The sequence below is a fragment of the Salmo salar genome, chromosome 20 (genome assembly GCF_965601325.2).
Source record: "Salmo salar chromosome 20, fSalSal1, whole genome shotgun sequence".
NCBI lineage: Eukaryota > Metazoa > Chordata > Actinopteri > Salmoniformes > Salmonidae > Salmo > Salmo salar.
In genome coordinates, this window is record NC_138310.1 from 24,330,445 (window position 1) to 24,346,088 (window position 15,644).

The 15,644-nt window shown below is 42.2% G+C and overlaps 1 protein-coding gene across 1 annotated transcript in view; it reads right to left on the reverse strand.

Annotated features, from left to right (window-relative positions):
• The window catches only part of LOC106579847 (bone morphogenetic protein 1), a 55,832-nt gene that overhangs the window by 24,861 nt on the left and 15,327 nt on the right, over positions 1 to 15,644 (reverse strand). Inside the window, exon 7 of the mRNA XM_014160135.3 lies at positions 913 to 1,037. Within this exon, the coding sequence (XP_014015610.1) occupies positions 913 to 1,037 (125 nt within the window). The remainder of the gene's footprint in view (positions 1 to 912; positions 1,038 to 15,644) is intronic.

The window sequence follows — 15,644 nt, forward strand, 5'->3', positions numbered from 1 at the left end:
ACGGAGTGTATGTAAACTTCTGACCCACTGGGAATGTGATGAAAGAAAGAAATAAAAGCTGAAATAAATCATTCTCTCTACTATTATTCTGACATTTCACATTCTTAAAATAAAGCGGCGATCATAACTGACCTAAGAAAGGACATTTTTACTAGGACTAAATGTCAGGAATTGTGAAAAACTGAGTTTAAATGTATTTGGCTAAGGTGTATGTAAACTTCCAACTTCAACTGTATGTATTCAGTTTACATTGTAAATGTCGTGATCTCTGGACCCTAAGAACAGAGTGTTGATTCCCAGCCATCATTCTAGTCATTGTCCTCTTGAGAACAGCTGTTCTTTTGGGTCTATCTGGGAAAGAGTGATGACAAACTTCCTGTCCTAGGGCACTGTTTACACTCCTTCTCCTGGCCGGGGGAGTCACAGCAACCATAGCCAGGGAACAGTGGAGGCTGCTGAGGGAAGAACGGCTCATAATAATGACTGGAATGGAGTATAATGGAATGGTATCAAACCCATGAAAACCATGTTTTCATGCCATTCCATTAACTATATTCCAGCCATTATTATGAGCTGTCCTCCTCTCAGCAGCCTCCACTGCCAGGGAACCACGCCACATTAATGGTAAATGCTCAACTTTTTCCATCCAATGTACAGTAAACGACCTCAGAAAACAAAGTGTTTTGAGTATTCACTCTCAGTGATAATGAGACACGAAAAAGGAGAATACAATCTCACTCCCAGCAGTAAGCTAAAGCAACAGCAAGCACTATATTATGTCCATTATGCAATATTATCTCAACTTCATAGGCCTATTGTTTAATGTCTACCATATGGTATGTATCAACTCTACACCAACATGTATGTTGAACCCATTCAAAATATTGTTTACAAATATTGTGCTGTTCTTACTGGAACACTTGTAGAGTTTGCGTGCCTGTGTGATATCCCCTTTGCTTAGCCTTGTCCTCTGGCCAATCGGCGGTCTCACTCCATTGACATCATAGCGTGGCAGGATTGTGTCCAAGAAGATTCCTCTGCATTTCAGGAGAAGAGACTGAGGTTAGATCAAAACACAACAAAACCAAGAAGGCACTCACACATTCACACTGGCGCGCACACACATTGGTTTAAAGTACTTAAGTAAAAATACTTAAGCAGTTTTTTGGGGTATCTGTAATTTACTTTACTTTTTGACAACTTTTACTTACTATATTCCTACATTCCTAAATAAAAATAATGTACTTTTTACTCCATACATTTTCCCTGACACCCAAAAGTACTCGCTATCCTTAAATGAAAAAACAAGAAAATGGTGCTTTCTGGTTTGCTTAATATAAAGAATGTGAAATGAATTATACTTTTACTTTACTTTAGCTTTTTTAATTGTATTTTTTTGGTATTTTCACCCCTTTTTCTCCCCAATTTCGTGATATCCAATTGGTAGTTACAGTCTTGTCTCATTGCTGCAACTACCGTACGGACTCGGGAGAGGGGAACGTCGAGAGCCATGCGTTCTCAGAAACACAACCCAACCAAGCCACGCTGCTTCTTGACACAATGCCCATTTAACCCGGAAGCCAGCCACACCAATGTGTCAGAGGAAACACCTGGTGACTGTCAGCGTGCACTGCGCCCGGCCCACCACAGGAGTCGCTAGTGCGCGATGGGACAAGGATATCCCTGTCGGCCAAACCCTCCCCCAACCTGGACGACGCTGGGCCAAATGTGCGCTGCCCCATGGGTCTCCCGGTCTCGGGAGAGCCTGGACTCGAACCCAGAATCTCTAGTGGCACAGCTAACAACTGCGATGCAGTGCCTTAGACCACTGCACCACTCGAGAGGCCCTACTTTTAGACTTTTACTCAAGTAGCATTTTACTGGGTGACTTTCACTTGGGTCATTTTCTATTAAAAGGTATCTTTACTTTTAGTCAAGAATGACAATTGGGTACTTTTTCCACCACTGCACACACACTCAGAAAATACATGTTCACTCAGAGGACTCTGGTGAAGCCTAAAGATCCATCAGCCAGCAGCTAAACTGCTGCCAGTAACACTGACAGTAGGCATTATTCAGGGATCTACTGAGGACGCTGAAACTTATGGAAGCATCAGGCCACAGCTTTGCCTGTGTGAGTCTGGCGGCCTGCCAGTAGGTCCTAAGCCAAAGAGTGAGATCTACTGTATGGGGGCAGACAAGGGGCTTGGAGGCCATATAATCCCTGTTTCACTCTCTCTGGATCAGCAAGGGATGCATTTAAAAAGGTGAAGATGTGGAAATAACTCAAATAATAATAAAGATATGTAATAAGCCTTTGAATTCATACGTGTACGAACGAACACATGAGAAAATATGCACAAAATGTTCCCCCCCCATCTGAAACACTGTTATTGTTTTTGGAATTTGGTGCAGAGACACCACCAAATACGCACTGGAACATTCTGCCAGTTAAGAGAGTGGACAGAGTGTGATGCCAAGTCGTGCTGCCCACTGACTGGTTCTCATCAGTGATCTCACTATGGTTTGGCCGAGAGGCGAGGGGGGGGGGGGGGGGGGGGGGGGGTTCTTGGTTCATCGCACTCTAGCGACTCCTTGTGGCGGGCCGGGCAGCTGCAGGCTGACTTCAGTTGAACATTGTTTCCTCCGACACATTGGTGCAGCTGGCTTCTGGGTTAAGCGGGTGGGTGTTAATGAGCGTGGTTTGGCGGGTCATGTTTCAGAGGGCGCACGACTCGACCTTTGCCTCTCCCGAGCCCATTGGGGAGTTGCAGAGATGAGACAAAAATCATAATTGAAATTGGGAGAAAAAGGCGGAAAAATACAAAGAAATCTATAATACAAAAAAATTCAAAATAACTAAGTGCCTAACATCTCATATTATTATATAATAACTAACCAATGGACTGTTCCTGGTCAGTGGTCCCCTCTAAGGCTGTAGGAATGTCCTCCTCAGAGGACGTAGGTAGTTCAGACAGGTCTGAGTGTCAGAACTGAACTCACACTGACCTCATGTGTGCTGTACTACTTCCATCTGTACAGGCTGTACAGAACAAAAAGTCCAACACTGCAAACAAAAGCCCTCTGACAACTCTATGGGAAAATCTCAAAATGGATTGATTTGTTGTATGGACAACAACATTTAGCATAAGGATTAAAAGTCAAAAGGAACAAGAACGATTACAAAGAAGTACAAAACTCACACCATGGTGGCTGGCGTTTGGCTTGAAAAGGAACAGTTGATGCCGAAAAAACAGACGTTTTCACACCACTTTCTCACTTGACACTTTGCTAGTTTATCATCTCCTTTTCTCTCTCTGCAATGGCGAGCAAAGGCCCTATCCCTGGCCGTTCCCATGGTGACGTGCCCATCAATGCCAGGCATGTGCAAACAGAACAGCCTGAGCTAACAGTTGAAGCACTGCCTGCCTGTCTGTCTGCCTGCCTGTCTGCCTGCCGTATGCTGGCTGCCGGTGAACAACGCCACTGCAGCCGGTGTCAGAGTAGACAAAGGGCACACTGGAAGGTCTTTATTTGAGTTGGCTCTGCTCCATGCACCAGGCCTTAAAAATGTCCCCAGCGTAGGGGGGCGGATAAAGCCCAGAGTCGGGTAACATGCCCCAGACAAAAAGCATGAGGAGCTGCCTTACTTGCCCCCAGGAGACACTTCAAAACATGAGGGCTGCCCATGAAATCTTCCCAACAACAACCTCAGCAAAGGCCCTGGCTTCCCACGGTGATTTACAGTAAAAACGCTGTGCAAACACACAGGCTAATAATGGGGAAACAAAGGGAGACATTGGGACAGGTACATCAGCCAATCAGAATGCAGGGGAAATGTAAACCGGATCACAAACCTCAGTGACTTGAGAAAAGCTAACAGGAGCACCTTGTCTCCTAATAAGGATCTCTGAAAACACACTGACCACACTCTAGATACATTTTTTCATTGTGGATTGTATCTCTAAACAGTAAAATAATGGTATAAGGCTATATTCAGGGAAAATAGGAATGCTCAGAGTGGTGAAATGACAACAAAGCAGGGAGCATCAACAATCGTAAACCTACTTCATTCTGTCTATACAGTTAGAAAATAAAGGGCCAGACAGCCCATTCTGTGCAGTGGCCTGGCAGTGTTTGTATCCAATCTCAGCCTCCCGGCTTCTCAAAATTCAGTTGCCACGAGCGCATGGCAGTTTATTTGGGACGAGGTCCAGACAGCGAGGCTGCAATAGGCATGGAGGATAGGTCTAGGCTCAGTGAAAAAGAGGGCAGAAAAATAAGAACAAAAGGAGAGCTAACAGCTGGTTCTCATATCAGAGAGCTGTGTAGTAATGATTACAGTCTGGTCTGGCCTGGCCTCCCTCTCCTCCAGCTTTCACTCGCTTTGCGTGTGCCCAGACTCACGTTACAGTCACATTGGGGAGCTGGGGCCTATCAAATCTCTTCCTGCAATTGGGAAAGGGGCATTAAATTGGAACAACAATCACTGGTACCGCTGTCTGTACTGCTAAACAGTTTCACATTTTGTTTGGGAAAATTTGGGTCGAATTGCACAGACGGTACCAAAATTCAATCACACACACACACACACACGGCTGTGGGAGGGAACCTCATGATACTGTGTCAGGATACTCCCCCATTGTCACGCAATCCCCTATAGACTGCCCACTGCCTGACAAAGATTATGTGAAACCTTTATGCTGGGTTTGTATGTATTATACACTGAACAAAAATAGAAAATGCAACAAATTCAAAGATTTTACTGAGTTACAGTTCATATAAGAAAATCAGTCAATTGAAATAAATTCATCAGGCCCTAATCTATGGATTTCACATGACTGGGAATACAGATATGCATCTGTTGGTCACAGATACCTTGGAACACAGGAGTGATGGTTGCTGATAATGGGCCTCTGTACAACTATGTAGATATTCCATAAAACATCTGCCGTTTCCAGCTACAATAGTCATTTACAACATTAACAACGTCTACACTGTATTTCTGATCAATTTGATGTTATTTTAAAATGGACAAAAAAAAAAGCTTTTCATTCTAAAACAAGGACATTTCTAAGTGACCAAACTTTTAACAACATACACTCCCATATCCTTTCTATCAATCACTTCTTCATCCATCTCAAACTATAAAAACTATACTGAACAAAAATATAAACGCAACATGCAACAATTTCGAAGATTTTACTGAATTACAGTTCATATAAGAAAATCAGTCAATTGAAATAAATTCATTAGGCCCTAATCTATGGATTTCACATGACTGGAAATAGAGATATTCATCTGTTGGTCACAGATACCTTAAAAAACAGGTAAGGGCGTGGATCAGAAAACCAGTCAGTGTATGGTGTGACCACCATTTGCCTCATGCAGCGTGACACATCTCCTTCGCATAGAGTTGACCAGGCTGTTGATTGTGGCCTTTGGAATGTTGTTCCACTCCTCTTCAAGTGCTGTGCGAAGTTGCTGGATATTGGCGGGAACTGGAACACACTGTCGTACACGTCGATCCAGAGCATCCCAAACATGCTCAAATGGGTGACATGTCTGGTGAGTATGCAGGCCATGGAAGAACTGGGACATTTTCAGCTTCTAGGAATTGTGTACAGATCCTTGCAACATGGGGCTGTGCATTATCATGCTGAAACATGAGCAAATGCAATTGTGTTCGTTGTCCATAGCTTATGCCTGCTCATACCATAACCCCACCACCTCGGGGCACTCTGTTCACAACATTGGCATCAGCAAACCGCTCGCCCACACGACGCCGTCATCTGCCTGGTACAGTTGAAACCGGGATTCATCTGTGAAGAGCACACTTCTCCATCGTGCCAGTGGCCATCGAATGTGAGCATTTGCTCACTGAAGTTGGTTACGACGCCAAACTGCAGTCATGTTAAGTCCCTGGTGAGGACAGCGAGCACACAGATGAGCTTCCCTGAGATGATTTCTGACAGTGTGTGCAGAAAGTCTTCGGTTTCATCAGCTGTCTGGGTGGCTGCTCTTAGACAATCCTGCAGGTGAAGAAGCCGGATGTTGAGGTCCTGGGCTGGTGTGGTTACATGTGGTCTGCAGTTGTGAGGCCGGTTGGACGTACTTCCATATTCTCTAAAACAATGATGGATGCGCCTTATGGTAGAGAAATAAACATTAAATTATCTGGAAACAGCTCTGGTGGACATTCCTGCAGTCAACATGCCATTTGCACACTCCCTCAAAAAACTTGAGACATCTGTAGCATTGTGTTGTGTGACAAAACTGCACATTTTAGAGTGGACTTTTATTGTCCCCAGCACAAGGTGCACCTGTGTAGTGATTATGCTGTTTAAACATCTTCGTGATATGCCCCACATGTCAGGTGGAGGAATTATCTTGGCAAATGAGAAATGCTCACTAACAGGGATGTACAAATGTGTACACAGAATTTGAGATAATTTATCTTTTTGTGCGTATGGAACATTTCTGGGATCTTTTATTTCAGCTCATGAAAACATGGGACCAACACTTTACATGTTGCGTTTATATTTTTTGTTCAGTATATAATTACAATGACACCTCAGTCCCAAGTGGATTTGTTTGGCCATGCTTTGATCCAACGGAAACAGTGCTGAACTGCAGCCCCCAAAAAATGAGAATGGATGGACACAACACAAATTAGCATGCAGTAGTCAGAGGGTGGGCTGGTCCAAACCTCAAACAGCCACTATAACACCACTGTCTCGGTCTGGGGCAGATACATCAGACAGGGAATCTGGAAGAAAGAGGTCAGCTAGCACCCACGGACAAACTGGCACGGTGGAGTATCATTAAGATTATGACACATTCACTGCTCTCCTTTTCAAGCCTACTTCAAGGCCAAAAAGACTTTTTTTTTGTCAAATAGCAGCAGCATGTACTACAACAGCATTAGGAGAGTTTCGATGGTTTTTTTCTTAATCCTTACATACATTCTACAGAGAAAAATCTTAAGAGGAAAAAGTAAGATAATATGAGACAAAAGCTTTCTTAACACATCCCATCTATGTGGCCATGAAAAAAATCTGGGAAAGAATGCATATATCTGATGTGATTTATTACACTCCTTACGTCCTTACTCTTCTATTAAACACTGCACAAACCGTCTTTGACGCCTTGATCACAAATGCAACAATAGATCAATTAAATAAACTATTTTATTGCAAAATCTATAGCCTGCAGTCAGAACGCACCTGGAAACAGGATCAGTTTGATTCTGTACTCTGAGATTTGGCTTGTCAAGTCAATGTCTGGGAAATAACAGTACATATGTCTCCATTCCCCCATACCTAAACATGTTCATCTGATCATTAGTGTTTGACCTAAATCCCGCTAACACCTGGGAGCCATGAAGCTAGCCAGCAGACACCTCAGGAATAAAACCCTATAACTGCCAGGTATGTGGGATCATGTTGCTAACGACGATCAAAGCCTCTTCAAAAGAGGCCATATGTGGCATAATGAGGCAGTTCACGCTATGAGAGGAGAGCTTTTACAAGGAACTTCACAGGATGTATGAAAGTGACACGCAGCCTGATGCAGCAGGGCCATTGGTGCTAGCTGCTCTACCTAAACCTGAAACTGGGGATGGATGTGAAGGTTTACTGGGCTGCTGCTACACTCCAGCAGCAGGAGCCAACCAGGGGAGGGATAATTGGAACAACCTGTGGCTGTGGGTAAAAGCTAGCTCATCAAAAGTAAGACATAATCAAACCTCATCCATAAATGCCCCCCCCCCCCCTTACTACATAGCTGCCACTGGACAGCATCCTCACTGAGAGACTTAGCTATCTGAAAGGCTACCTGGAAGAAATGAATATGATATATGCTCAACCCCATTATGAAGAACAGATAAGCATTGTATTACATGGGGGTTGGTAGGCAGGCTCTACTCAGAGTACAGATGGACTGGGTAAGGTGGACATGAGGCTATACAATATCAAAAAGTTGGCGCTGTCTAGGAAAACTTGGTAAATCAGAAACAATACCATGATCGAAATGGAAAGCTCTGTAACTCCGCTCTTTCAACTCTATTGACATGTTACTCCAGATTACACTATTTTATCCTGAAATCCCATTACAAGGACGAGCAATAAAATCCTATCTGAATCTCACTGCATGCTAAAATGTAAGCGGTGACCGATGAGAGAGTTAAAAGATCCAAGGCAAAATAAACTTGTGGAAGAAAGAGAGAAAAAGGTCAAGACTCTCAAGAAGTCATATATTCTGCAGCTGTTCTTCCTTAAAGCCAAGGCAATGACACATTCATGAAGTCCAAGTGTTGTTTATTGAAATTTGTCCTGCTTCCCTGTACTTAAAACTCTTCAGATTCTGTCTCCCAAGCTAAGAATGTCAGCAGGTCAATAATTTAATAGTACACTTTCAAAATAAAGGGTATGGTTAGGGTACAGTATTCTTTCCTGGGGTACAGGTAACTGCCAAAATAATGGAAACACTTCAGTAAATGAGGGCTACAAAGTATATTGAAAGCAGGTGCTTCCACACAAGTGTGCTTCCTGAGTTAATTAAGCAAATAACATCACATCATGCTTAGGGTCATGTATAAAAATGCTGGGCAGGCCATTATTTTGGCCAAATATTTTGTCTACCATGGCTATGCCCCCAAAGGATGACAATACCCCCATCCACAGGGCAGGAGTGGTCACTGAACGGTTTGATGAGTATGAAAACAAAGTAAACCATATGCCATGGCCGTCTCAGTCACCAGGTCTCAACCCAATAGAACACTTACGGAGACTCTGGAGCAGCACCTGAGACAGCGTTTTCCACCACCATAAACAAAACACCAAATTATGGAATTTCTCATGGACGAATGCTGTCACATCCCTCCAATAGAGTTCCAGACACTTGTAGAATCTATGACAAGGTGCATTGAAGCTGTTCTGGCTCGTGGTGGCCCAACGTCCTATTAAGACACGTTATGTTGGTGTTTCCTTTATTGTGGCAGTTACCTGTACCTTCAGAGGTGCACATATGATCTCACATGGTACTGTTCAATACCTATTAGGGTACATGTGCGGTTAATCTAGTATAATGGCACATTTTTGTAACCAATACTTTGAATATAAAAAGGTACAATCATCACGCACTCTCAAAAAAGGGGTACTGTGAAGGTACATTTTTGTTACCCAGGATGGAGGCGTGGATTAGTTATTTATTTTTGGCCACCCGTGAGTGAAAGTGTTGTACCAGTTTAAGTGGTCTATGGTTATGTTAATTGAAGTTTGTGCATGTCCGTTGACAGTTCTGAAGTCTATAAAGGCTTACATAAATGCATGTGACAAATACAGGGTAAGCTGTAATTAATACTGTACCAACCTTAACCCAACACTGAGCGACCTTTTCAAAGAGGTAGAGACTTCTTGGCGTAACTGTTAAGGTGTTGGCTTGACAGTCGCTGGACCCAGATTCAAGTCCTGGTCGGGGCTACCCACCGAATTCACTCCATTGGTGTCAGAAGTGGGATAGTGGTAGTGTGAGCGATTAACCTAAATTTAATTTGGCTATTTTTCGTTTTTTAAATAACTAATTGATCAACATCGGTTACTTTATTTGAATTCCATTTCGTTCGTTTTTTTCCTGTGAGCTTGATGCTCAGTTTCTGTAGAGATAAATCAGATCAAGCCCGAACTGTGCGATGTAGTAGGGAGCTGTAGTTTCAAACAGGCCAAAATTCGACATAGTTCAGCGCAGAAAACGTGGTAATTAACTACAATGACCATAATACATTGTGCGCCTGCTTGCTTGTCTGGTCTGTGTGGAGCAGACAGAGAGACCTCGTTGACGACGATAAGAGAGAATGCGCAAGAGGGATAGAAAGCAGTTGCTTTGCGAGGTATCTCTACCTGAAAATACATGATTTAAGTGTTTGATAGTTGGTATTCAGAAGTCATAAAAGAATACCTTATTTACTACTTTGAAGAACTACTAAAATAATTTTTAAAAAGTGATTTGTCAGACAGCATAGGCAGCAGCTCTATAGATATACAATGATGACTTGGAATGAAATAAGAAATGAATCAAAGATAACAAATATTTTATTGAAGTAATGTGAATAAATGATGGTTAGTAAATGATAGGCAGTAATGGGCAGTCACTACCATCATGGGACATTTATTAATTGTTTTATTCTCTGTTGTTACAGCATTCAACCCACATAATGCATGGTGCATTTAATGTAAAAACAAAATGAAACCGAAACCAAACTGATCTCAAACAGCACTAATCACTAGATAGCGGAGAGGCGTGTACACGAGGGACTTTATATTGTTTTTGCCACTTAAAATAAACTATTTTGTTACTGGTGGTACCCTACAAAGGCAAATATATACCTTTTCCTTTTAAGGTATGAACTACAAGTGTAAAACTATATACCTAATGGTACAACGGATGTACCTTACAGGGTACCACTACAGTGACAAGAGTTTATACCCATCTAAGTACAATTCTGTACTTTTTTTCTGAGAGTGTGTTAAAGGACTCTAAACTTCAACTTGTGCAACCTTTCATACGCATTGAAGTCAGCCCCTGGCACTGAAATGAAACAAAGTAATGAAATTAAAGAGACTTTGACACATTAGTAAATCTATGAATAGGGCTGTTGCGGTAACGGTATTACCACCACACTAATAGTCATGACCGCAGTCAAATTCCATGTGACCGTTGAGTCACGGTAATCTCCTCTTATGCACTCTGGACATGCATTGGTAGTACCCAACACGCGAACCATCATCAGGTCACGAATGGCCTGGTACTCAATGCTCTATTGCCCCTCTAACCACTCTGACATCAATGCAAATGCGATCAAATTCACATCAAACACATCATCAAAACAGTATCATGCTTTTAAAACTCACCTTTAGGCTACATTTGTTTGACCTCACTGTGCTGATCAAGTTGAAGAAAGAAGTTCAACAGGTTGAAACTGAGTGTTAAACATGGTCATTGTGGATGTTATTTCAAAGCCAAACATAAGGAAATGGACAGCGCTTTCTAAGGTGATGATTAATACAAAGCATTTAAGATGTTGCAGGTAGAACACCCATACGTAGAGGCCTATATATGACCCCAAGCACAAAAAAATAAACCTGAATTAAAATAATGATTGTGCGTTTTTAAAATACATAGTCTACCGCATATTAGGCACGACAAAAAACATAATTGGTCTGGCTTATACTCCAAAATTAAACAAATTCTAGTAATGGCCTTTGAATGTAGACTGTATTATTATGCATACTGGATGGACTGGTTACCTTCTGCTACGCTGCAAACATTTGTATTGGATTTTGAATAGCCTAGTAATAGAGCATGTTTTAGATTTTCATAATTAATAGGCTGACACATGACCTTCAGCTATAGACTCTTACCACTGTACGTTTCCATTTCCTCCTCTCCTTCATTCCTTTCTCCAGCGCCAAGAGATAAGGGTTGTCAACAGTTTAATTAAATATGTTTAGTGGTGAAAACATGTTACTATCAATATTCCCCGAACAGATTTCACTTGCTTTCCCAAATGAGCACTGGTTAGCTGCAGGAACATGGTTGGAGAGGCCATTGCATACAGAGTTTGGTCGGAATATCACCTGTCGCACAGCGAGAGGCTGCATGCTCCTCAAACACTGGTTGATTCGTGAAGTGAAATAAGTGTTCTTATAAGCCCACACATTTCTATATTCAATCCGTTGTGAAATCGGAGTTTTGTTGGTTGCCACTAAAAAGAGGAGGACCCCAGCTGTTATTATAAAACCAGAGTAGCCTACCTGGCATGATTTAAACTGTGGGAAAGCGGCCTCCATTCGCTATTCCAATGCATATGGATGACATGTCTTTTTTCCCCCTTCCATTCTAAATATGATTTTTTTTACATATTAATAAAGATAAGATTACATTGAGAATAGTCTGATGAGTAAAAATATGATCACTTGATGAGAGAATAGGGTGCGCAGCCTGATGCAAGGAACAGAGCTCAAGCTTTTTTTGCAACTTTTTCAAATAGTCAATAAGCCTATTAGATGCATCATGCAGCCCATATACGTTTTGATTTCTAAGACATTTTAAGGTTTGTATAATTCACAACTAAATTTGCCAAACACACTACATGTACAAAAGTATGTGGACACCTGCTCGTCGAATATCTCATTCCAAAATCATGGGCATTAATATGGAGTTGGTCCCCCCTTTGCTGCTATAACAGCCTCCATTCTTCTGGGAAGGCTTTCCAGAAGATGTTGGAACATTGCTGCAGGGACTTGCTTCCATTCAGCCACAAGAGCATCGGTGAGGTCGGGCACTTAAGTTGGGCGATAAGGCTTGGCTCACAGTCGGCGTTCCAATTCATCCCAAAGGGGTTCGATGGGGTTGAGGTCAGGGCTCTACAGTAGAGGTCGACCGATTAATCGGAATGGCCGATTAATTAGGGCCAATTTCACGTTTTCATAACAAATCGGTATTTTGGACCCCAATTTGCCAATGTTTTTTTTTTTTTAAACCTTTAACTAGGCAAGTCAGATTAAGAACACATTCTTATTTTCAATGACGGCCTAGGAATGGGGGTTAACTGCCTTGTTCAGCGGGGATTCGGGGATTCGTTTTTTGCAACCTTCTGGTTACTAGTCCAACGCTCTAACCACCTGCCTTACATTGTACTCCACGAGGAGCCTGCATGGCAGGCTGACTACCTGTTACGCGAGGGCAGCAAGAAGCCAAGGTAAGTTGCTAGCTAGCATTAAACTTATCTTATAAAAAACTATCAATCTTAACATAATCACTAGTTAACTACACATGGTTGATGATATTACTAGTTTATCTAACGTGTCCTGCGTTGCATATAATCGATGCAGTGCCTGTTAATTTCTCATCGAATCACAGCCTACTTCGACAAACGGGTGATGATTTAACAAGCGCATTTGCGAAAAAAAATCACTGTCGTTGCACTAATGTACCTAACCATAAACATCAATGCCTTTCTTTAAAATCAATACACAAGTATATATTTTTAAACCTGCATATTTAGTTAATATTGCCTGCTAACATGAAATTGTGTCACTGCTTTTGCGTTCATTGCCTGGCTCGTTGCGAACTAATTTGCCAGAATTTTATGTAATTATGACATACCATTGAAGGTTGTGCAATGTAACAGGAATATTTAGACTTAGGGATGCCACCCGTTAGATTAAATACGGACCGGTTCCGTAGAAAAAAACGTTTTGTTTTCGAGATGATAGTTTCCGGATTTGACCATATTAATGTCCTAAGGCTCGTATTTCTGTGTGTTTATTATATTATAATTAAGTCTATGATTAGATAGAGCAGTCTGACTGAGCGGTGGTAGGCACCAACAGGCTCGTAAGCATTCATTCAAACAGCACTTTCGTGCGTTTTGCCTGCAGCTCTTCGCAATGGATTGCGCTGTTTATGACTTCAAGCCTGTCAACTCCCAAGATTAGGCTGGTGTAACCGATGTGAAATGGCTAGCTAGTTAGCGGGTGCGCGCTAATAGCGTTTCAAACGTCACTCGCTCTGAGACTTGGAGTAGTTGTTCCCCTTGCTCTACATGGGTAACGCTGCTTCGAGGGTGGCTGTTGTCGATGTGTTCCTGGTTCGAGCCCAGGTAGGAGAGGGACGGAAGCTATACTGTTACACTGGCAATACTAAAGTGCCTATAAGAACATCCAATAGTCAAAGGTATATGAAATACAAATCGTATAGAGAGAAATAGTCCTATAATTCCTATAATAACTACAGCCTAAAACTTCTTACCTGGGAATATTGAAGACTCATGTTAAAAGGAACCACCAGCTTTCATATGTTCCCATGTTCTGCACAAGGCACTTAAACGTTAGCTTTCTTACATGGCACATATTGCACTTTTACTTTCTTCTCCAACACTTTGTTTTTGCATTATTTAAACCAAATTGAACATGTTTCATTATTTATTTGAGGCTAAATTGATTTTATTGATGTATTATATTAAGTTAAAATAAGTGTTCATTCAGTATTGTTGTAATTGTCATTATTACAAATACATTTAACAAAATTATTTAGTGTTAAAAAAATATATATATTATTTGCCCGATGGATCGGTATCGGCTTTTTTGGTCCTTCAATAATCGGTATCGGCGTTGAAAAATCATAAATCGGTCGACCTCTACTCTACAGGCCAGTGAAGTTCTTCCATACTTATCTCGACAAACCATTTCTGTGTTGGCATAAAGGGATCGGGAGACAGGCGCAGGAATGTGTAATAGAGGTTTTTATTGGCCCAAATTACAGCGTGCCTTGTAAAGGCACGGAGACGAAGACCACACAAACACATATACAAAACACAGGGTTGAAACCCAAACAAAACAGCGAGGAGTACCTCGAATAAATACACCGGGGTGAGACCCGTAACATACACGCACACAATGATGCCACACGGGACGAGACCCGTAATCATCTGCGCAATACAAGTGGCACGAAAGCCAAAAGACAGGTACTCACACGACCTACGGACATTGTAACAATAATCGACAGGATAATGGTGAACAAAGGGCACACTTATACAATTATTAATCAATGGGAACGGGGACCAGGTGTGCTTAATGACAGTTACGGAGGGATCCGTGACATTCTGTATGGACCTCGCTTTGTGCACGGGGGCATTGTCATGCTGAAAGGGCCTTCCCCTAACAGTTGCCACAAAGTTGGAAGCACAGAATCATCTAGAATGTCATTGTATGCTGTAGCATTAAGATTTCCCTTCACTGGAACTAAGGGTCCTAGCCCGAACCATGAAAAACAGCCCCAGACCATTATTCCTCCTCCACCAAACTTTACACTTGGCACTATGCATTCGGACAGGTAGTGTTCTACTGGCACTCGCCAAACCCAGATTCGTCCGTTGGACTGCTTGGCATTGTGCATGGTGAACTTAGGTTAAAGTGCGGCTGCTCGGCCATGGAAATGGACAGTTCTTGTGATGTCGTTGCTTCCAGAGGCAGATTGGAACTCGCTAGTGAATGTTCAAACCGAGGACAGCTACGCGCTTCAGGACTCGGCAGTCCCGTTCTGTGATCTTGTGTGGCCTACCACTTCGCGGCTGAGCCATTGTTGCTCCTAGACATTTCCACTTCACAATAACAGCACGTACGGTTGACTGGGGCAGCTCTAGCAAGGCAGATATTTGACGAACTTGTTGGAAAGGTAGCATCCTATGACGGTGCCACGTTGAAAGTCACTGAGCTCTTCAGTACAGGCCATTCTACTGCCAATGTTTGTTTACCAAGATTGCTTGGCTGTGTGCTCGATTTTATACACTTGTCAGCAATGGATGTAATAGCCAAATCCATTCATTTGAAGGGGTGTCCACATACTTTCAGTGTAACTCTAAATCTAGCGTATAGGACCTATTTCAAATTCTAACTTTTAAGCTCAACATAGCCACTTCATATGCGCACACGCTCCAGAATGGTAGAAATATCCTTTCTAAAATTGTAGAATATAAAATTAAATAATGGCACGGGACATATAAGCATATCTTGTCTGCTAAATGAACAAGCCTACAGCCTATGTCATTGAGCATAGCCAGATAACATACAATAGGCAGACTA